We start from the raw sequence: 21,917 nt of genomic DNA on the forward strand, positions 1-21,917 counted from the left end.
TTTTAGGACAATTATGCAGTTGGCATTCATCTCTAATCTCCACAAGTTCCTCATTCTCATTCAATTTAAAAGGAAAAGGTGAGTAAAAGTAGGATAAAACGCTTTCTATCCAATCCTCAGTTATTAATTAGTCGTGTGTGAGAAATTCATCATGTTTAAAAATAGACTAATGATGTGAGTTGATCATAACTACTCATTCTCTCCTTTAATATATAAAAAGCTCTCATCTATTGACCTAACATCATTATATGATTAGATCCAAGTCTTTCACCCCAAAACGTGCCTACATGATGAGTATGCAATTTTATTTTATTTTTATTTTTTTTGAAAAGTTAGAAGGACTAACAACAAGAGAAGAGAATGTCTAAATATAAAAATAAATTCACAAATTGATAAAATTTAATATAATACGTTAAATTTACTTTATAAGAAAATAACTTTACATTTTGATTGTATTACATCAACTATGTTAATTTTTAAATTTAAGATTTATTTGTCGATGCTTATTTTGTAGAAAAGAAAAGAATATGCCAATTTTCTTTTATGGTTTCTCGTTTGTTTTTCTTTTGAGAAATGCTTGCGATCCATCCTGCAAATGAGTCTCGAGCATTTCTCCTTATATTTTTTATTTATTTATTTTTATTTAGAGATTAAATAAGTGTTTTATATTGATATTATAAATTTTATTTCATTTTTAAATATTTAAAAATATTTTTAAAATAAATTAAAAATAAAACATTATTATCCAAATCACTCAAATTTAGATTCCGAATCGGTGGAGAGCCACTCTTTTCTCTTTGGTCGGAATCAAAAAATAAAAAGGAAAGGAAAACTCAGGTGAAGACGACACCACCCAACTGTCATATAAGCCACTTTTATTTAATTAATATAATAGTGGTGACAAAATCATTTCACGTTTTGTGCATCCACATGCTATGTTAATTACAAAAAGAAAATGTACTTATAAGCAGCCTGATTATTCTCAATAATTATTTTTTAAAAAAAATAACAAAGAAAATTATGTCATTAACATTAGATATATTCACTAAAATTATTTTAAAGTGGACTAAATTATTTCCATAACCTAATTAGAAATGTTGGTAAACTCTTGCTTATAATATTTTATTAAGAAAAATAACAGATGCATGACATTTTTTACAATCTTTTATATAATCATGTTTTAAATTAGAGATATTTTAATTAAAAAGAACATAAAAGTAATATTATTTTACAGTTCTGCTACGTAAAGTCATTTCTGTATAATTTTTAAGCACTCCACTGATATGATTGGTCAAAATAATTATTTTGTATTAAAAAAATGACATAACCAATCATATTAATAGAGTGTACAAAAAATATGTAAATGTGATTATATATATAATTTTTGATTATTTTATAAAAATACTTTTATTTTATAACATAATTATATAAAATACTGTAAAAATGATTGTATGTATATTATTATTAGTCATTTATTGATATTAGTGGCCACAATTGTATTTCAATGAGTGAGTGTGTATAGTTAAATTGATGCTGTAGCTCCCCTAAATAATTAGTAAATCATGCTTTGACTCATAATAATTTTGAGTCCTTTACATATAAACTCTTTTTCTCTTTTGATAATAATGTTTGTCTATTTACCATTGATCTTAATGATTGTGAACATCTAAGTTGTTTTTTAATTAATATTTTGATGGCATGTTTTACTGGTTTTATGAAAATATGAACATTAGACACTGTTGAGTGAATTTCTCTAATCTCAACCAGTATTTTTAAAATAAAAATTTTTATGTGCAGTTATTCTTGCGTATTCTTTATATACTCCATAAATGAATGCGTAAAGAATACGTAAAAATAATTATATATAACAAAATTCTATTTTTAAAAATAAAGAATGTATTTTATCCCATCAAAATTCTAAAACTGAATTGATATTGTTTATCAATTTTTATTTTTTTTTAAAATAATCTAAAAATAATAAAAAATATCATATTTATAAAATATATAAAAGTGAAATAATAGCATGATTTGGGAGAGGTTAAATATTTAAATAAAAATTATTCAAAATATGATATATTAATGTTGGATTGAAACAGGAAGGAAAGAATCAAAATAAAAAGTAGTATGTTGTTATTTTCAATTGAAAAATTAAAGAAAAATATTAAAGTCAACCGACGAGTTAGTTTAATTATATGACAGCATAGCGTTTTCTCATGTCATAATTACGAAAGTGGGGTTGGGGAGTGTAGAGGGAGTGAGGGTGAGGCTTCCCAAAACAAAAAGTACGGTTGAATGAATAAAAAAACGCGTGGTGTTATAATTAGTATTGCCTGCAAAAAGGTGCCAACCCACCAATGCTCTCTCTCTCCCCTTCTCTCCCTCTTTGCAGATGATCTCCAGGGCCTCCTCTGCCATGGCTGCCTTTCCTTGCTCTAGGGTTTGTCTATCTGTTCCTTTGTATTTTTCTTTTAATGTTTCTTTGTTTTTTTCGTTTGCATGTGTACTAAGTTATCACATGCGTACTTTTTTTTTTTTTTTGGGTTTTGATTTACTGTGAGTTTTTGGGTCTTTGTTCCGATCCTTGTTGTGTGAATCTAATGAAATGACTTCTGGGTTTTCCTTTTCGTTGGGGAGCATTTGATCTGGAGTGGAATTCAAGAGAACAATTGGATTATTTTTCATTTTTTTTTGTCTCATTGTTTAGTTCCTTTTTCCCATCAGAATGTCTTGAAAATGCTGTGTTTACTTTTGAAAGATTGAGCCAGCCATTCTTATATGCGGCGTTTGTTTTAGAAAATATTATTCTTCACCATTTAGTTATTGAATTTAAATTACTTTCTCATAGGTGAGGAGTGGGCTTCGCGTTTGGCCGGGAGTGAGACAACTTTGCTTCAGAAAAGGCCTTTTGTATGGGTTCCTTCGATTCTTGTCTACACCGTTAAAAACCTTGCGCGGAGCTAGTCGATCCCTTAGAGTGAATCAATTTTGCAGTGTTGTTAATCTGTTTTCGACATTGCAAATTGAATTGGTAAGCAGTTTTTTCCTTTCTTTTTGTTTTGCTGATGGGGGTTGGTAATGCTCGTTCACGATGAGCTGCTGATCAATTGGATATAAGCAGTATTCTTTTCAAATGATTCTGCTTTTTTTTTTTTTTTTTTAAATTATTATTCTTCCCTTTGTGATAAATACTTTCGCTTTTTACATGTTGATCTTATACTACTCAGAATCCTATTGGGTCATGGCCCTCCCTGCTTGTGATGTTGAATGTTTCCTGCTGAATCTTTTAGGCCCCATTTGGAACTCAGTTTAAAAGAGTCTAACATCTTAACACTCAACTTTCAAATTACTAAACTCATTTCAGTTACTGCATGAAACCTTGTCAAATCAGTTACTGCATTGTTGTCATGTCACAATGTTGCACTTGATATGGCTCTCAATCATGTGCATTTTTATAACTGATATTGATAGGACCTGTATTGCAAATGAGATGATAAAATTACTTCTTGATCTATAGCATAGGACATGCTTCGTGATTGCAGTGTCATCCTACATCTTATAATAAGGTGGCATCACTCTCCCCCTGAAGCTAGACCATGTATATATGTATATTTTGATGATCAGAAAACTTTGGAAAGAAATATTTAGAAATTGGTCCTCAGACTTGAGAAATGATGTGGAAATAAAGGAGGTTTGGAGGCAATTTGGAAAACAGTATGATTATTACGAGAATATTCAGAGTGGAGTTGAAGTTGGAAAAAGAAAATGTACCTGGCCTTTGCACTACATTTTGCTGCTGCTATCTTTTATCTCTTTTGCGTGATCAAAGTACTTGCTAGAAAGGTACAACACCAAGAAGTTGATCCTCAATCTGAAGGAGAATTTTCTTCCCCAATCAGCATTAGTGAAACCTGATGCTCTATGCTTTCCATTTGGGTCGTAGTGGTATAGGGTGGCTGGTGGCTACGGTGGAAGCAGTGTTACATGCGGCTCTACTTGGAATTCACAAAACACTTGCGCGAAGTAAACAAAGCCTTCGTGGCTCAACGAGGCTCCAAGGTGCACGGTAGATATCTAACTGTTACTGAATATGGTGGAGGAGGCTGGTGGATTGATCTAGTCATTCTGGAAGGGTATGAAGGGTTGGGTTAGGAGAATTTTGCCATCGAGCTATGCAGAGCCTAATGTTCCAAGAATATGCTAGACATAGTGGAAGAAAATAAAGAAGAACATTTCTAAAGCCACTATATATATATTTTTGATTTGTTAAAGCCAATATATGCTGAAACGGTATTGAATACAAATTTTGGCAGTGCAAATAAGCCCCATAGTTTTATGTTGAAATCCTTTTCAGATACTTTCTCCGTATGAGTTAGAATTTAGATAGAAGCGGAGCTTACATAAGATGGGATTGAATTAATTCTTGTAGTCTATTCATTTTTTAGTTTTTGTCCCACTCAGGCTGCTGTTTCCCACTCTATCTCCACCCCCCCCCCCCCCCCCCCCCCCCCCCCAAAAAAAAAAAAAAAAAAAAAAAAACAACAAAAAAAAGAAATTCTTCTGATCTCTTTGCTCATTTTGGTAAGTTTTTTTTATGTGTGGTGAACTTGCCACACACTTAACTTTTAGGGGAAGGAGGCCCAGCAGTAGACCTCTTAACTTGGAATGCACACCAGGTGCAAGTATATACCAGCGACGCCTTCCTCTCTTTGAAGGGTCGTAGCGACGACTTCCTAATCAAAGAGAGGATGGTGAAGCTGGTGATGTACTAACACCTGTTCAAGCAGTTTTAAAGGGCCCTAAGGGTTCTCACTTTAGACTCTGCTGTATAAGTCACTTTCTTCTGGTTTGCAAAGAGTAAATTGATGTACTTCCATCTTTAATTAGTAGCTTCATCCACACAAGCAGGGGAAAGTTTATCATTTATTATATGTTTACTCCCTAAAGGTATGGCTGAAATCATGTACTATAAAAAAATAAATAAAAAATGGCTGAAATCGTGTATGTGGGTTGTCACCCAAACTTACAAGTTAATCAGTTTTCAATAAGGTGTTTTTTTTAATAAGAAGGTTATACACTCCATCAACCATACATATCCTGGATTTGTTTTCATTTTCAGGTACCATGTCTCAGGGACAGCTATGCATATCTTTTACATGATGTAGATACAGGCACAGTTGGTGTTGTTGATCCTTCCGAGGCTGTACCTATTATAGATGCCTTGAGGAGGAAAAATCGAAATTTGACATACATATTGAACACTCATCATCATCACGATCACACTGGTGGGAATGCGGAGCTAAAAGAAAGGTACGGTGCAAAGGTATGGAATTTTTTTTAATGTCTCAGGGTAAGGTATTACATTTTTTCTTCTGGTAAATGGTTTTTCATTTCTTTTGTCTCGTATCATTGATTGTTGACTCTCAAAGGAACATTGGGACATGAACTCTTTTATGCAATACCGGGACCCATCATGGCAACTCTTTCTTATGGAAGCCATAATACTGCTTGTTATAAAATAAACTTCTGATCAGATTCTTATATCTTTCTTTGTATCTCTAAACTAGCATGCCTAGGCATTGCTCTTTTATGTCCCGTATATTTGGGCATTTGCCTTCCCTTTTGATCAATAAAAATTTGTTTACCGATCAAAAAAAAAAAAAAAAGATTCTTATATCCTTGAGTTTGGTGACACTTTTGGTTAGCCTGACCCAATCATCTGGAATGGTAATTTTTTTTGGTTGTCTTTTGTTCTTGAAAATGATTTGTGGTCCACACCAATTCTTCCTCTTTTATCGTACTTCATCAAAACTTTTCATATCCATCATATTACACACATTTCTCTTGTTTATTTTTATCCCTGTTAGGATTTGTATCAAATCTTGAATTTGCAAAATTTATCACTACATTTTAAGAATTAATGAGTACTTTTTTCTTTATTTTTTATCGCTTTTATATATCTTGGAGTTAATTTGGGGCTGGGCATGATCCCTCCTCTCTCTTTAGAATATTCTACGGATCCAGTGTTTGAAGTTATTCTAGTGTGTTTTGATTTAGGGATTCCACAGTTTAGAAATACATTTTAAGAATTACTGAATATGTTTTCTTGATTTTAATATTGCTTCTATATTTCTTTTAGTTAATTTAGTTTCTTTTGCTTTATTAGCTTAGGATTGAATGGTTGAATTTATTGTCAGTTTAGAAGATTTTCTGAAAAATTCATTCATAAAAAAAAAAAAAGATTTTCTGAAAAATTCAAAGTAGTCTTCTTGCCTTGTTCTCTTGAAGCGTACGGTTTTTATATTGCCCAATATTCATAAAGTTTTCCACTTACTCTTTGTTACTTGTAGGTGATTGGTTCTGCAATAGACAGGGATAGGATTCCTGGTATTGATATTGTTTTGAATGATGGAGACAAGTGGATGTTTGCCGGCCATGAGGTGGTTGTAATGGAAACTCCTGGGCATACTCGAGGTCATACTTGATTAACCGATTGTATTAGAAAATCTGATAGAAATTCTCTCTCTCTTTCTCTCTCTCTCTCACGTATGCACACACATTCATTATCAAAACTGACATGTATTGATTGTGGACATTGTTGCTTTGGAAGTTATGCTTGATCATCATTCTTTGTAGTTGTTTTTTTCTTCCCCTTTTCTTGTTTTTAAAAATTTACAAAAATGAAACCATTCATTAGGATAAAGGTCCAGCAGCAATTGTTTTATGAGATAAAGTCTTTTCTGTACAATTCTAAATGCAATCTGGCCTGCAGCTCAGAGGATTGGAGGCAGGAAATGTTTAGCATAAAGCCCTTAATGGAAATTCTTTGACTGCCCTTTGCTTAAAATTCTTTAATTCCATAGAATTTAAGAGTGTTTGTATATTCCATTCCCAAGCAATTCATTCCCCTTTGCGCATCTAAGTTTACCTCGACTGCCTGGAGTTCTACTTCTCTCTCTCTCTCTAACTTTTGTTCCTTTAAGGAAAATATATACCAAATATTACCTCATACCAGGTTGCTAAACTTTCGTATAGGTTTGTTATCTGGCAGTTCTTTTGCCTGAGCCATCCATCAGATTGGTGGATGAAGTGAACATGAGAAATTTGCATGTATACAATGTTTGAGACTTTCTGAGATATACAGGCCAATGATCAACCTATATAGTACCTTTTACTTCAAAACGGGCTCTTGTCTCCACACCATAGTCTGGATCTTATTGCGGATGATTCTAGTTTGCCTGCCTTCATTTGCTTTTTTCAACTTACTCTGATCTACTATTGCTGCAGGCCACGTTAGTTTCTATTTTCCTGGTTCTGGGGCCATTTTTACAGGAGACACTTTGTTCAGTTTATCATGTGGCAAGCTTTTTGAAGGAAGCCCTGAACAGGTAAACCTAACTTGAATTCTTTGCTATGCCCCTGTTTAGAGATATATCTGTAGAGTAGGCACTTTTACCTTTGTCAATCTGCCGTAAAGTGTATTTTTTGTGTATTGAGAGGATGTAATGCATAGCCATGTGTGTGGTAAAAATGAAGTTTATCGGTTGTAAATATGGGAATTTTTTTGTTAGCATAAAAACTTTAATTTTAGAAAAGCATGAACAATAGTTAACTAATCTATCATGCACTGACTAACAAATTGATTTTGTTTCAAAGTAAAATAGGATCTCATATGTTTAACTTTGCTTGCAATATTGGCATGACTTGTATAATTAATATTTAAAGTGAATGGTAGAAACAAGAGCCGCTTGTGTTGCTGAAGGCAAGGAGGGTACTGGCAGATGTATTGCTGTCACTTTGAAATTTTATTTAATTTTTTTTATAAGTAAAAGTAAATTTTATTGATAGGAAAAAGTATAGCCCAAGTATACATGGAGTATACACAGAAAATGCCTAAGTACCACTAAGCACTAGTGAGGGATACAAGCAAGTTATGGAAACTGTCCTCGTTACAAATAATGACCGAAGCCCAAGAAAATAAAGTATTATAAAAGAATATCTTCCGCTCATCCAAAGAACGCTCGTGTCTTCAAAGCACCTCTTATTTCTCACCATCCAGAAACACCACACAATACAACGAGGGATCACTTTCCATACAGCAGTAATGTGAACATTTCCCCTAATACGTGTCCAGCACTTAAAAATATTCATAACTCTTACAGGCATAACCTGTGCCACACCAGTCTGGTTAAGGATCTCATTCCATAAACACCAAGCCATCTCACAATGTAACAATAGATGATCCATGGATTCCCCATCTTTCTTACACAGAAAGCACAAATCCATAATGATGAGATTACGATTCCTCAAACTGTCAGAGCTGAGAATTCTCCCAAGGGATGCAGTCCATATAAAGAAAGAAATCTTAGCAGGTACCTTACAATTCCAAATAGCCTTCCAAGGAAAACAATGATCATTAGAAAATCCCAATAGGGCCTGATGGTAGGAATGCACCGAGAACACCAACCCCCCTAATGCTCCTGTATTTTGATTCTATGACTTCTCCTCCACAAACCCTCCCCTTCTCGATGATATCTCTACTACCATTTTCCCAAAAGTGCTTTGTTGAAGATCCTCAAGTTATGCACCCCCAAACCACCACAAGTGCTTTGTTACAGATTAGGAAGTTTAAGTGGGAAATGCATTTGATGTTGTGGTCTGAGCTTAACGAACATATGTCACTGAACTTTTTAAAACTTTACCTGATATAAATTTATTTAAACTTTCTTATTATTTTTTCCCAAAGAAAAGTACCAATTTTTTAATAATGTATACTAGTAATAGATCCTCATTTTTGGAAATTATGTGTTCTTGGAGAAATGGAAATTTCACAAATTAAGATGTCAGAAGATACTTGCAAATAAAGGTAAATCCGTTGATTTGTATCTTTGATTAGATTACTTTTTGTTAGAACTCTGTTTTTTTGGGGCCAAAGCTATAGATTTCAATAGCCTCGATTTTCATGATTTTCTTATTTCTATTACTTCTTCCTAAATAGGTGTTATCTCTTGTATACCTACTTGGGCTATGCCTATTCATACTAATTATAATCGTTAAAAAAAAAAAAAAAAGGATATTGAAATGCTCAAGCTGAGGAATGGTTAGATTGCTGTCAAAGTTCAGTTATTCGAGAAAACTGGTCAATATCGAATGCTTTTATCTTGATTTATCTATATAACAGTTCATCATCTATGTTGTAGATGCTCACATCCCTTAAAAAGATCATGGCTTTGCCCGATGATACGAATATATATTGCGGCCATGAGTATACATTGGTTAGTTATCTTCCTCCATTAGCCTTTAGTGTTCCCCAGTCTTTCTTTTTTCCTGCCTGAAGCTTAAAAGGCATACAGGCCCTAACCCTGAGTTATGCATTTTGGCAGAGTAATTCGAAATTTGCTGTGTCTATTGAACCCCAAAATGAGGCACTCAAGTCCTATGCAGCCAATGTAGCCCATATTCGCAGCAAGGGCTTACCAACGGTAATTCTTGGGCTTCCTTTCCTTGAAAAGTGATTGGAATGTCTTTCCAGATATCTAAATTTGAAGTTTTTGAAACCCAAAATGCGATAATTCATTTATCCCAGCAGTGAGTGTTTCCTGTCTTGCGTGCCTCCCCTGTGCTCCATCTTATGTATTCTCCTTTGATCCTTGCATGTCTTGCTAAATCGAAGTTGACTATGTTTCTGGTTTATCAGATTCCAACTACACTGATGATTGAGAAGTCCTGCAATCCCTTTCTTCGCACTTCAAGTACGGAAATCAGAAGGTCCTTAAATATTTCAGAAGCAGCTGATGAGGCAGAAGCCTTGGGAATCATACGCCAAGCAAAGGATAAATTTTAAGATGTTTTCGAAGCATGTTTCTTTTGTTGTATAGGACACGGTAAGCCATTCATCAATCTGTGAACTGCAACTCCACAGATCTATTTGTCAATTTACCCTTTATATTTTCTTCTTAGATATTTCTCAAGCTTAGAATACGTTGCTCACAAAAAAAAAAGAAAAGATGAGATGCTGCATTCCTGGAAGACAAACCCCAACCCCCCCCCCCCCCTCCCAAAAAAAAAAAAAAAAAAAACCGAAAAACGTGCATGCATGAATATCCTCATCCTTAATTTGGTAAGTTGGTAACCGTACCCAGTCCATGATCTGTGGATTTTAATAACATCTACTCATAACAATTATAATTTACAATACAGACTTATTATTACATGTTGTACTTGAATATTTGGGAATTTGAATGATGTATTTAGCTCCTCTCAGATGTCAAGCTTGCCCTGTGTTATGCTCTTAGCAGTATAGCAGCAAGGACTCGCCACAACAACAGTATTGCAGCAAGGGTGCCGATTTTGCAAATACATTTTCATGGAACTCCATACCTGAGCCGCTCCATGGAAATGAATATATGGCAAGTGGTAATATGTAAAAGTCCTTTGCAATGCAATTCTGAGTCTAAACCCTTGGCTTCCCACAACCTAAATGAGTTGAAATTGTAAGTTCAAAGTGCTGATTGTTGTTAGGAGAGAGAGCAAGAAGTCACTTTGTTTCATTCGAAATTACTTTTGCAATCAATGGGGGACGTTAAAAAAAAAAAAAAAAAAAAAACACAGCCTTAAGCTTTGATAATGTTCAGTGGGTGCAAAAATGATGAGGAAATGGCCCTCAAGCAGTTGTAGTGGGAGGGATTTGGATTTGGAACGACTTGTTAGGATTTAGCTGTGATAGTCCGCAACTCTTTCTTGTTGGTACTTTAAATTTTAATTTATATTTTGGTGTTAAATATCTTTCTACTTTTTATATTTTGGGCTTTAATGTACCATTGTTGATGGATGGGTTTACCAACCAACACTACCACTTCCCATGCCATAAAGTATGCTCCCCCTTTTTTTTTAAGGGTTTCGAAGGAACTGATATCATCATACCTCAGTTGACTGACACTTCAGTACCTAATCAAAGTATCAAACAAGTAACGGCTATTATTGCTGATCGTATCCGAAAAAAACATCTTTAATTTTTCCAAAAAAAGACAAAAAGAAAAAAAACTTAATACATCTACTTGCTAATTGAAACTTGTTTTGTTTATTTATTTTTCTTAAGTCTACACTAATCAAATACAATTGCCAAACACTGGATGATTCTGACACACTCTCCCATGCAGAATCCCTTTAAACCCCCCAATTCTAATTAAGTGAAGAATCCACCACCAAGTAAAAATAAAAAATAAATAAATACAAAAAGAGATTGTTTTGGTCTAGATTTGGTGCACCAAAATACCTTATATATATATATATAATCTTGCCCATTGGTTTACCCTTTTTGTTTTTTAAAAACAAAGCAGTTAGGTGAAGTAGAGTTGTTGGTGATTCGTGTCTTGGGTTTTTTGATTCAAGTCGTATTTGTATTGTATACGAGTCAATTTTAATATGATTAGTCGTAAGAATGAGTTTTACTGCAAATCAGCCACTATTTACATTACACACCTCACACTTATAGCTTTTTATAAGATGTTTGAGTGTTTTTTATAAGGTGTATGGATGTTTTTCATAGGATGTGGGGCGTGGATGGTAAATAGTGGTTGATGAGAAGAATTATTGCGTAAGAATTACCGAATCCATATATATGATAAGAAAAATACTATAATAAAGTTTTACACCACACATTTCGATTTAATCAATATGTGATTTGTTATTTTTATTCTTTTATTAAAGCACATACATATTTAAGCATTAAGATAAAAGGATAAAAATGATAAATTATATTATAATTAGGTGAAAGTATGTAGTATAAAATTTCTATTTAGAATTTTTCATATAAGATATAGCCTAACTAAATAATTCTTTTATTATTATTTTTGAAATGCTAATTCAATCAACTTAATTAAACAGAGGGAGGGGATTACTCAGCATGAGAAGGAGAGGTGCCGGCCAACAAACTACAGTCTACAGTACCGGTGGGAGCAACAACCAAAACGAGAGAGAAGGGGACGTTTTATTATTAAAGAAATGCTTTCCGCGCCAAACACCAAACCTATATAGAGAAAGGGGCAGGCCGGCCATATAAAAAGGCACCCCACTCTGTGATCCACCATTTCAATTTCTGTAACCATCTCTCTCTCTCTCTCTCTCTCTCTCCCTTTGATCACAAGGAAATTATCGAAAATGGATGACCGGCTCACGGAGCCGAACCGCAGGACCTGCGTTGTCCTAGGCGGTCGAGGCTTCCTTGGCAGATCTCTAGTCCTTAGGCTCTTGGCACTCCCCAACTGGATCGTTCGAGTTGCCGATTCCCCTCGCTCCCTCCACCTCCATCCCCTCCACGACTCCCTTCTCTCCCTAGCTCTCTCTTCCGGTCGCGCTTCCTGCCACCCCCTTGACGTTCGCGATTATTCTCAAATCCTCCAAGGTTTCTCTATGCTCTTTCTGCCTATTCTATATCGGTGTCTGTTTTGTCTTTGTCACTTGTTTGGGTGCCGGGAGAAACGCGGGAGAGGAAATTTGTGAAAGTCCACCCGGCTGAGTTCCATGTCAAATGTTTGGGACATAGGTTTATTATTACTATTTTCACTATTAGTGTTATAATTATTTTTATAGCATCTGTCGTTTCAGTAACTGTTTGGTTGCTGAGAAAATACGCTTAGGGAAGGAAAAGATAGCGTGAGGAACTGTGGGAGAGTCTACTCGGCTGAGCTGGGCATTTGAATTTCATTGCGATGCTTGACTCCTAGATTTTCAGTTTTTTTTTTTTTTAATAGAAATATATATGATGATTACTTGAGAACGCTCTCGCTCTGTCTCTTCTGCTTCTGGTGGTGACAATATGGAAAACGAGAACAAGAATTTGACCTTTTAGGACCTTGATCGTTAGTTTCAATTGTTTAGAAAACTAACACAAGATCACGTCTTGAAATTTGTTGTTTGCCGCTAAAATGGGCTGGGGATGAAGAATTATTGCGCTAAACTGAAACTTGCGGTTCCAGCTTCGGGGTCAGCTTTCTTTTAGAAAATAATAAAAATACAGGAGGATTTCTAGAATTTTCTTGGAGTTCTTGCAATCTAACGGATAATTTTATTTGACCTGCATAAAAATAATGTGGGAAAAGAAAAAAAATTAACATAAAATTCTTAGCTGCTGATTTTTATTTTTATTTTTAAAAAATGAATTCAGAAATCCTCTGAGAAGAGGAAGCTACACTCAACATATACATAATTTTGCTCAAAATAAATTTTGAAATAGAAACAGATGAACTCGACCCTTGAAGTTTTATCTGTGTTTTTTATTATCATCCATTGATTGAGCAACCAAATAGAGGTTGAAGATTTATTAGATTGGTTTGCTGTCAAAGAAGTTTGTGATTTATTTCTCTTTTGTGACTTAGGATCTAAGAGAAGCCACGAAAACATACTCAATCTATGTTTATGTTGTGTCTTCTTTATTTTTTTTTCCTCAGCAGTCAACGGATGATCATTCTTGTGTTTGGAGCCCCCAAAATTATTGAGTTGATATGTTTCACTTCAACTCCAACTGACCACCAATCTAAAGAGGACAAATTACTGAATAGATTCCAAGGCGTGTTCTCTTGTACTAGTGGGGAGAAGTAGTGAGAGCTGTTGTTATATATTAGGATATGGTAGCCTTGGAAGATTTCGACTTCACCTTTCTTTGTTATTTATGCTGTCTTTAGTTCTTTTTAATTTTAACTTGGCCATCAATCCTGCATATGCAGAATAAGGAACCCTTGAACTTTATTCACCCAAGAAGCATAGATATTCCCACCTAATATCTACCATTAAAATTTTAATTCTGTTTAATTTTGGGGATCTTTGAGCTGCTTTTACATGTGAATCGAGTCCACAATTGTCAGATGACGGCAAAGTAAACAATATTTGTTCTCGGAATTTTTTGCACTGGTGCAACACTCAGATCACTACTACTCCTTCCTTTATCTTGTGTTGGTGTTTAAAGCCACACACGAACAAATAAAGAAACAAACTATTTGTGCATAATTACTGATGCCCTAGTTTTCTGTCACTAGCTGTTACATTACTCCTGCTTTTGACAATTAATTGCATATATCATTACAGCAATTGAAGGTTCGTCTGTTGTATTCTATATGGACATTAGCGACTTACAAAGAGATGATTTCTACAAGTGCTACACGATTATAGTTCAAGGTAATGGATCATACTGCGGTTTAGAAGTTTAATAATGCAAGATTTCTTTTGGTACTAAAAAGTATTGAAGGAAAAAGAATTGCATTGTGACTTTTTCATTCAGGTGCAAAAAACGTTATTAACGCTTGCCGAGAGTGCAAAGTCAGAAGGCTAATATACAACAGTTCTGCAGATGTAGTATTTAATGGTCTACATGATATAAATAATGGAGATGAATCCTTGACATACCCTTGGAAAGTATGTCTCTGTTTAGAGGGCTTCTCCTCCTTGTTCTTTCAGTTTTAGATATGCAGTTTTTTTTATTTTTTTCTCTCTCTAAGCTTTATCCTCCCCCTGCCCCTTCAAAGTATTTGTTGATGTGTTCTGCAGTTTGAGGACATGATGAGTGACCTTAAGGCTCAAGCAGAAGCGCTGATCCTGTTTGCTAACAACATTGATGGCCTCCTAACATGTGCTCTTCGTCCTAGCAACGTCTTTGGACCTGAAGAAACACAGCTTGTGCCATTGTTAGTAAATTTAGTGAAATCTGGTTGGGCAAAGGTTTGATGCAAATCATCATATAAACCACTTTCGTTTTAAATACTGTGATGATTTTTGAAACTTCAAAAACCATCAAAATGGTTGTTTTGTTTTTTGTTTTTATAAGTAATATTAAATTTTATTGATATTAAGAAAGGCGTAAGCCAGTTACACCGGAAGTATACATGTGATTACACCGCTTTAAGAACTAGAAACTGTTACAAGGAAATCATGGAAGCTGAGACCATTAAACTCTAAAGCAATGGCCCACATAAACAAAGTCTTCCATAAAAACTCCTAAACTCTTCTACTTTTCTGTTTTTCTAGACTCAGGATGCACTCTGCTTCATTTTGTCCTATTTGTTTTTCTTTGGATATCTAGTAGACCCCACATTAGAGATGATTTCCAGGTGTACCATAGATGGCTCTGTGTTCATCACAACTTTGATTCTTTGTACTAACTTTTGGAGATTACACTTTTGACAGTGACTTGTATTTCTGAGTGTGAAGTGTATGTCTATTTAGCTTTTTTTGAAGTAACGGGGTCTCTCATTTCAGTTTATTATAGGAAGTGGTGAAAACATGTCCGACTTCACCTATGTTGAGAATGTTAGTCTTGCCCATGTCTGTGCAGAAGAAGCTTTAGATTTTCGGATGGTCTCTGTGGCTGGAAAGGTAGGCCTACATTGAGAATTTTCATGGATATAGAATTACTTTTTCGTCCTTTTTTATGATATACATGCAGAATGAAATATTCTCTCAAAATTGATATTTGTAGGCATTTTTCATCACTAATCTTGAGCCTATGAAGTTCTGGGACTTCGTATCTCTCATATCAGATGGCTTGGGATATCAAAGGTAAAAGTAAGAATCTGAATTTCTTATGTGAACTCAGCTAATGCATCAAGAGTAGCTAATTTTCAGTTGGCATCAACAATGACAGTTTTCAGATGTTGTTTTTACCAATGGCCAGAACTTGGAGTGAGAGTGAGAGATAAAGCCCAAAAGCTGAGAACTTTCAACTCTAGACTACCTCCAAGTCATCCATCTATATCATATTCATACATTTTTACGCTTTTTTTCTCGTACTATACATATATGTATACATTGAACAAGTTTATACTGATTTCTGTGGTTGAAAGTTAGTATAGTTGATGAAGTAGATGTGTAGCGCTTCAATGGAAGGCCCAAACCACATGGCCTTTACTCCAAAAGGACTAGCCAATGATACAATTGGAGCCCCATTGGAACCTTATAAAGAGCAAGAACTTATCATTCTCATGAAATATGGAATCTCATTCACCACCTACTCTTATCCTTATCACATGGGATATTACAATCTCCCTCCCTAAATTCCCAATGTTCTCGTCAGACTTGTCCATTGTAGGTGGCACGACTCCAGTGTCACATTTCTGGTTGGGATAGGCTCTGATATCTTTGTAACGCCCCAATGAAAGGCTCAGACCACATGACCTATACTCTAAAAGGACTAGTTAATGATATACTTGTAGCCCCATTGGAACCTTATAAAGAGCAAGAACTTTTCATTCCCATGCAATGTGAGATTTCATACACCACCTACTCTTATCTTTATCATATGGGGTATCACAAGATGATTGTTAGGAGATTTTTAGTTCAGCATAGCCGATGTCTGATGATCAACTCATGCTAAATTTCCACTTGGGCCAATCCCTCTGTTGTTTTCTGACTATTCTATTTTTGTGACCTCTGTGGTGGAGAAGTTCCAGTTTATCAAATTGCATAGTAATCCATACTAATTGGCTTAGTTACCTAGGTCATCACTAACTTGAGTTCAGTAGACTGCAGTAGGCTCTGGTAAGTTCCAAGCAATGCAGCCATTAAACTCCAACCCACATCCTTCCCTCAACTGCTAAATAAGCTCTATTGCTGCTTATTGTTAAATTGGATGGGGTGAATATTGAACTTATACTAGCTTTTCATTGTTTCAAATTGAAATTTTAATTTAACTGTATAGGTAAATTTCTTGATTAGTAACTGTACAGGTAAATTTATAATTACTATGTCTTGCTACACCTCCTAGATGTACGTTCCTTTTCCTTTAAAAGTATATGATGGAATAAGGCTTCCTCAAGAGTGGCATTCTCTGTATGGTCAGCTGCACTTGGGAAGATATTAATGATAGATAATCTGAGGAGGTGGCACATAATGTTGATGGATTGGCATTGTGGGTGCAAAGAGAGCAGGGAAACCATTGATTACCTGTTGCTTCACTGTGAAGTGGCTAGGGTTTTGGGGACAGCAATCTTCCAACTTCTTGGGGCCAGAATGGGTGATGCCATTTCAACTGATTGAGCTAATCGTGGATTGAGGAGGTATTCTGGGTGGAATTAGCATTGACATAGGAAGAATGGCTCCTTTGTTCTTGATGTGGAGTATTTGAAGGATTGTAATGCCCAAAACTTTGAACATTAGGAGAGAACTTTCCACAAGTTGAGAACTTTTGTGCTGAAATATTTATACGAGTGGACTGCAATCTATAACAAATACAATTTTGAATCCTTTATAGATTTTACTAGCCCATCTGTCCCTAACCTTCCTTAAATAGGTGTTCCCATCTGTATTACCTCCAGTGTACTTGGGTAGCACTTGAAAATAATGCGAGGTATCCTTACTTGTAAAAATAATAATAATAAATTAATTGCAAAGTCTTGCTTTGTTGGATATTATCTATGTGATGTAGAAAATATCTGGCATGAGTTTTTGGTCTTAGATGAGGAAGAAAGTTTTAAAATGACTTTTCCAACTTAGTTTGAGAAATTAATGATCACATTAAGTCACTTTTGACACTTTTAAGAGTGTAAGCAGATGAGTTTACTCTAATCTTGCGACAGAAGAACATATCTATTATGTCCCTTTTGCCTATTTTTGATATGTTTTATTCTTTATCAACATTTTCTTTGTGCTTAGATTGTGCTTCCATTTTGAGTACTCAAGAAAGGAAAAATTCTGAGTTTTCATTCTTGGATGTTTATGCGAAATCTTTTTATATTGTTTTTTCCAAAGCTGAGTGTGAGTGCTTCCTCTAATTGCAGACCATTAATAAAAGTTCCTGCTAGGATGGTTTGGTATATTCTCCTTCTTGTCAAATGGGTGCATGAAAAATTGGGATCCAGAAAATACAACCATTCTGTATCAGTTCATTATATTCAATTAGCCTCACGCACTAGAACGTTTAACTGCGCTGCAGCTCAGAAACATATTGGATACTCACCAGTAGTTTCCATGGAAGTAAGTTTTATTTTTTTGTTTTTTACTTTTCATTCTCTCGTGGTCGGTAAGGTTGAAGACCCTCGGGTGTATACCTTATCACTTAAAGAAAAAAGATCGGAAATTATAAGGTTTGAAGTTTTGTTTGAAGTTTTGCTTTTGTTTCTTCTGATTGCTGTGCAGGAAGGTGCCACTTTGACTGTGAAATCATTGTCCAATGTAGCCGAAGACTCATATTACGCAAGATATAACAGCTTCAATGAACAATCAAAAGTAGAAAAGCTGCTGGGCGGCGGGGAAGGTTCGAAACTTATTTCATTATATCACACTTTATATTTTATTCTACAATTGTGCCATAATTTTTTTTTTTTTTATAAGTAAAAATATTTTATATATCAAAAACAATTGTGCCATAATTTTAATATTGAAACTTTCATAATTTGAGTCAGATTGATCATTTTAAGTTCATAATTCTTTTAGGCCTGTGGCTTTACAAATAGCCTGGGTTAATTTTAGCCTGCAAATAAGCGTTGGTTGTACATTGGCCAGTGAGTGAAACTGGCATTGTCCTAGCTATAGAAAGCCTAGGTGTATCTGCTTGGTTTGGTGAACCGTTACCAATTTGCTCCAGCAGTCTTAAGCCTGCTTTTGGCAGAAGTCCATTGTTATCTGGGTGCATATTAATTTGTTCTAGAAGGGTACCAAAGGCAGGGATCTAAAACTGGTCCATTTCTTAACTTGGACACTGACGACTACAGCATTATTCTCAATGATTAAACATTGCCAAATAGTATATCCACGGAATTTTTGTCTGAATAGGCTTCTGAATCATAAGGTGCTGATTATGTAGTTATTACCATGGCATGACCTTGAACTATGTTGCTGCAGTTGCGGACATTTTGCTGTGGAGAGACGAGAAGAAAACATTTATATATTTTCTTTCTCTGGTTCTGTTGTTTTACTGGTTTTTCCTTTCTGGAAGAACTTTCATGTCATCTGCTGCAAAGCTTCTGCTTCTGATTAATGTTATCCTTTTTGGATATGGTATTGTATCATCAAAGATGTAAGTATTGTTGAATCCTCTATTATATATATGACATATTAAGCCATTTATGTGGTCATATTTCTTTGGGTTCTTTTGAAGCATTATTCTGTATTCCTTGGTTCATTTTCCCAATCTATGAGAGCGTCATCTTACCTGTTACTCATTCAATAAACCCATATGGGACTATATGCTCCAGTAGAACTGGCTCAATAGTTGGTTCAGACTATTAAGAACATGATTCAATGGCATGAAATGACCTGAACTCTTACTTCATTAGCATTAACTCTTTGAAGTATATTTTTGTTTGATTTGGATTATCTCTTTGAATTGTTTTGTTGACTAATTTTTCAAAAATACTATTTCCTTTGTAACTGATATCAATTCCATTCATTATGATGGCTTTGCAACAGAGTTGCTATCACTTTTCAGAGAATACCTTCGTCTTGTTTTGAAGTGTCAGAAACATCGGTGAAATATTCAGTTGCAACCCTAGCATATATGTGGAACAATGGCATCCAACGTATACAGTCCTTGGCCCAAGGGGAGGATTGGAGAAATTTCTTCAAGGTAGGTAATTGAATGCATTGACGATTCCATGAAGTGGAAAATTGTATCTGTCTTTGACCATACACATGGGAGCCTGAAAGCTTCTGAACATACTTTTTGCATCTTCATTCCTTCTTTCCAAGCTGCAACACCACCCACTTTCCCAGCTTAAGCCCAATTGAAAAGAAATATTCCTGACAAGCAAATCCAATACAATTGTGAGGACACCATCTGTTAGTTTTAACCATTATCCTGTTACTAGAGTTTTCTTTTTCTTCCTTTTTGGCCTTTGATTGAGGATTGAATTTCTTCTCACGGACTTTATGCATGTAGATTATAGTAGCTCAAGTTTGGTGTGCATCATGAAATATTTTTGAGATGATATGGCTTTGTTTAATGATCATAATTGATACGACAGAAACAATTATAGTGGTTGGCGACACACGAGCCTATAATGTGTTAGTGCTGCATGTTCAACAAGAACTTTTATACATCAACTGGAACAAATTCCCTAATTTGAATGGCAAATGTTTCTGTTCACCAGTGATGGTTATTTTGTAAAATCTTTCCTCCATTTAATTCTCATAATTCAATGCAGGTAGCAGTTTCTCTCTATTTTCTGAGGTTGATTCTGTTGCAATCATTGACTGCAGTGATTGGTGTAGGTAAGAACTGTTAATATATGCTTTTAATATTTTTTCATACTATTCAGTTTGTTTTTATTTTAATTTGAACTTTCTAGATGAAATTGATTATATTGATCTTCTTTGATATGAAATGCAGCCCTTGTCTTTTCATTCACTGCATTCTTTGTTTACGAGCAATACGAGTCAGAAATTGATGGATTCATAAAAGTTCTGTTCAACAGTATAAAGGGTTCAGTGGGACTGTTGACAAGGAATTTGCTTCCTAGTGCATCATCATTTATTCGAAACTACAACAGCTTTCTTAGAAACAAAGGTCATGCTGCATTATAACATCGGGGGAGTTGGTTGACATGCGATGTGGGAGCTTTGTCGGTTTAAACGGTTAGGTGCCATATGCCAACTTAATGAGGCTTTGGATCAAACTACAGAGACTGGGTTTAGGCCCCGGCGAAAGAGAGAGAGATGGGTTATGTTAGGAAAGTATAAACTCTTGCTTTGGCTAACACAGTTAAATACCAAAAAGTTAGGGCATAGATATTATGCCTACCTGTGACAACAAAAATCGCTTAAGCAAAAAGTTGAAATACGACAGTTGCTTGCAAAAGGATTGACAACTTGTTGATGGCTTACCTTTTCCAATTATTGACATTTGATCGGGGAAGTTGGTATTCTTGCTCAAATTATACACGGTTGAAAGTGTTTGGCTAACCTGAGAACTGATTCAGAATCAAATGCGGGTTGAATTTTACACTGATTTTGGTTTTTATGCAGTTTTTCCACACCATTCGTCCTTTATGGAAACAAAATCAAATTCTCTGTCTGTCTGTAATCAAATTCTCTCTCTAGATGACTGTAATCAAATACTATTGTGCATTCTGGAGTTGGAAAAATGGCTGTCATGAGTGTTCTGTCATAGTTTACAAGGAGACTTGGGTACAACAGTAAGAAAGAATGCACTCGAGATAAACCATTTGCACCTCCTGATAGGAAAAAACAATAAAACAAGCTTGTCTTGCGCTTATTGAATGTAGGAGTTGAGCTTTTTTTAGGTACGAATGTGTTCGAGCTTCAGAAAGCACGTGTGTCACCAAGTAAGACAGGACGTGAGGCTCACGTGACAATGAGAGGGCAAGTCTAAAGGCAGCCTAATACAGATTTTAAAGGAAGATTATAACAACCCGATACTAAAATTAGGCTATAAAATAAGTTTAATGTATTTTTATATCATTATTAAAATTCTATTATTTTTATTATACTATTATCATTTTAGTTTTATTTCAGATTTTTAACCACCCATATAATGAACAAGTAATGGGATAGAAGATTCCCTTGTAGAAGTCCTATTGTAGGATTAAAATATTGTTGAAGCACATCATCAATCAAGATAAAATGGGAGACTTAAATCACACATTCAAAACCCATCTTCATCATGACAATTCTAAGGAAATCCCACTTCATTTGATCATAGCTTTACTAATATTCAATTTGACTGCCATACTGTCCCTTTGCCATATAGGGCAATATGCACTGAATGTATTGTTTATAAGCAGCCAAGATATTGTTAGATATAAGTTTACCCGAAATGAAACCACTTTGACTAGGTGAGATAAGAAAAAGTAGGGTTTCTTTTGTCTATTAGCTAAAACTTTTGAGGTTATCTCTGAACGCAAGCTAGTAAGCCTAAATTCACTCAACTTCATTGGATTCTTTACTTTTGGCACTAAAGTGATAAAAGTCTTGCA

General features: G+C 34.9%; 2 protein-coding genes across 4 annotated transcripts; both read left to right on the plus strand.

Annotated features, from left to right (window-relative positions):
• Positions 1–2,260: 2,260 nt before the first annotated feature.
• On the plus strand, positions 2,261–10,778 carry LOC122313735 (hydroxyacylglutathione hydrolase 2, mitochondrial-like). 3 transcript variants are annotated; one of them, XM_043128943.1, is made up of 9 exons: positions 2,261–2,437; positions 2,846–3,028; positions 5,117–5,320; positions 6,348–6,471; positions 7,285–7,385; positions 9,198–9,272; positions 9,381–9,479; positions 9,695–9,881; positions 10,262–10,778. In XM_043128943.1, the coding sequence occupies exons 1-8, from the start codon at positions 2,390–2,392 to the stop codon at positions 9,839–9,841; spliced, it is 981 nt and encodes a 326-aa protein (XP_042984877.1). In that variant the 5' UTR covers positions 2,261–2,389; the 3' UTR covers positions 9,842–9,881; positions 10,262–10,778. The 3 variants fall into 3 exon arrangements, with proteins under 3 accessions (XP_042984877.1, XP_042984887.1, XP_042984869.1); XM_043128953.1 differs by having other exon boundaries at positions 10,293–10,778; XM_043128935.1 differs by having other exon boundaries at positions 2,262–2,437; positions 10,296–10,778.
• A 1,209-nt stretch (positions 10,779–11,987) lies between these two features.
• Positions 11,988–20,939, plus strand: LOC122313728 (3beta-hydroxysteroid-dehydrogenase/decarboxylase). Its single transcript, XM_043128922.1, has 12 exons — positions 11,988–12,400; positions 14,080–14,169; positions 14,273–14,406; positions 14,539–14,709; positions 15,247–15,363; positions 15,467–15,546; positions 17,763–17,958; positions 18,121–18,238; positions 18,826–19,000; positions 19,393–19,549; positions 20,127–20,193; positions 20,312–20,939. Exons 1-12 carry the CDS (start codon positions 12,157–12,159, stop codon positions 20,503–20,505), a joined length of 1,743 nt encoding a protein of 580 aa, XP_042984856.1. The 5' UTR covers positions 11,988–12,156; the 3' UTR covers positions 20,506–20,939.
• The last annotated feature ends 978 nt before the right edge of the window (positions 20,940–21,917 follow it).

Source organism: Carya illinoinensis, chromosome 1 (genome assembly GCF_018687715.1).
Source record: "Carya illinoinensis cultivar Pawnee chromosome 1, C.illinoinensisPawnee_v1, whole genome shotgun sequence".
In the NCBI taxonomy this organism is placed as follows: Eukaryota; Viridiplantae; Streptophyta; class Magnoliopsida; order Fagales; family Juglandaceae; genus Carya; species Carya illinoinensis.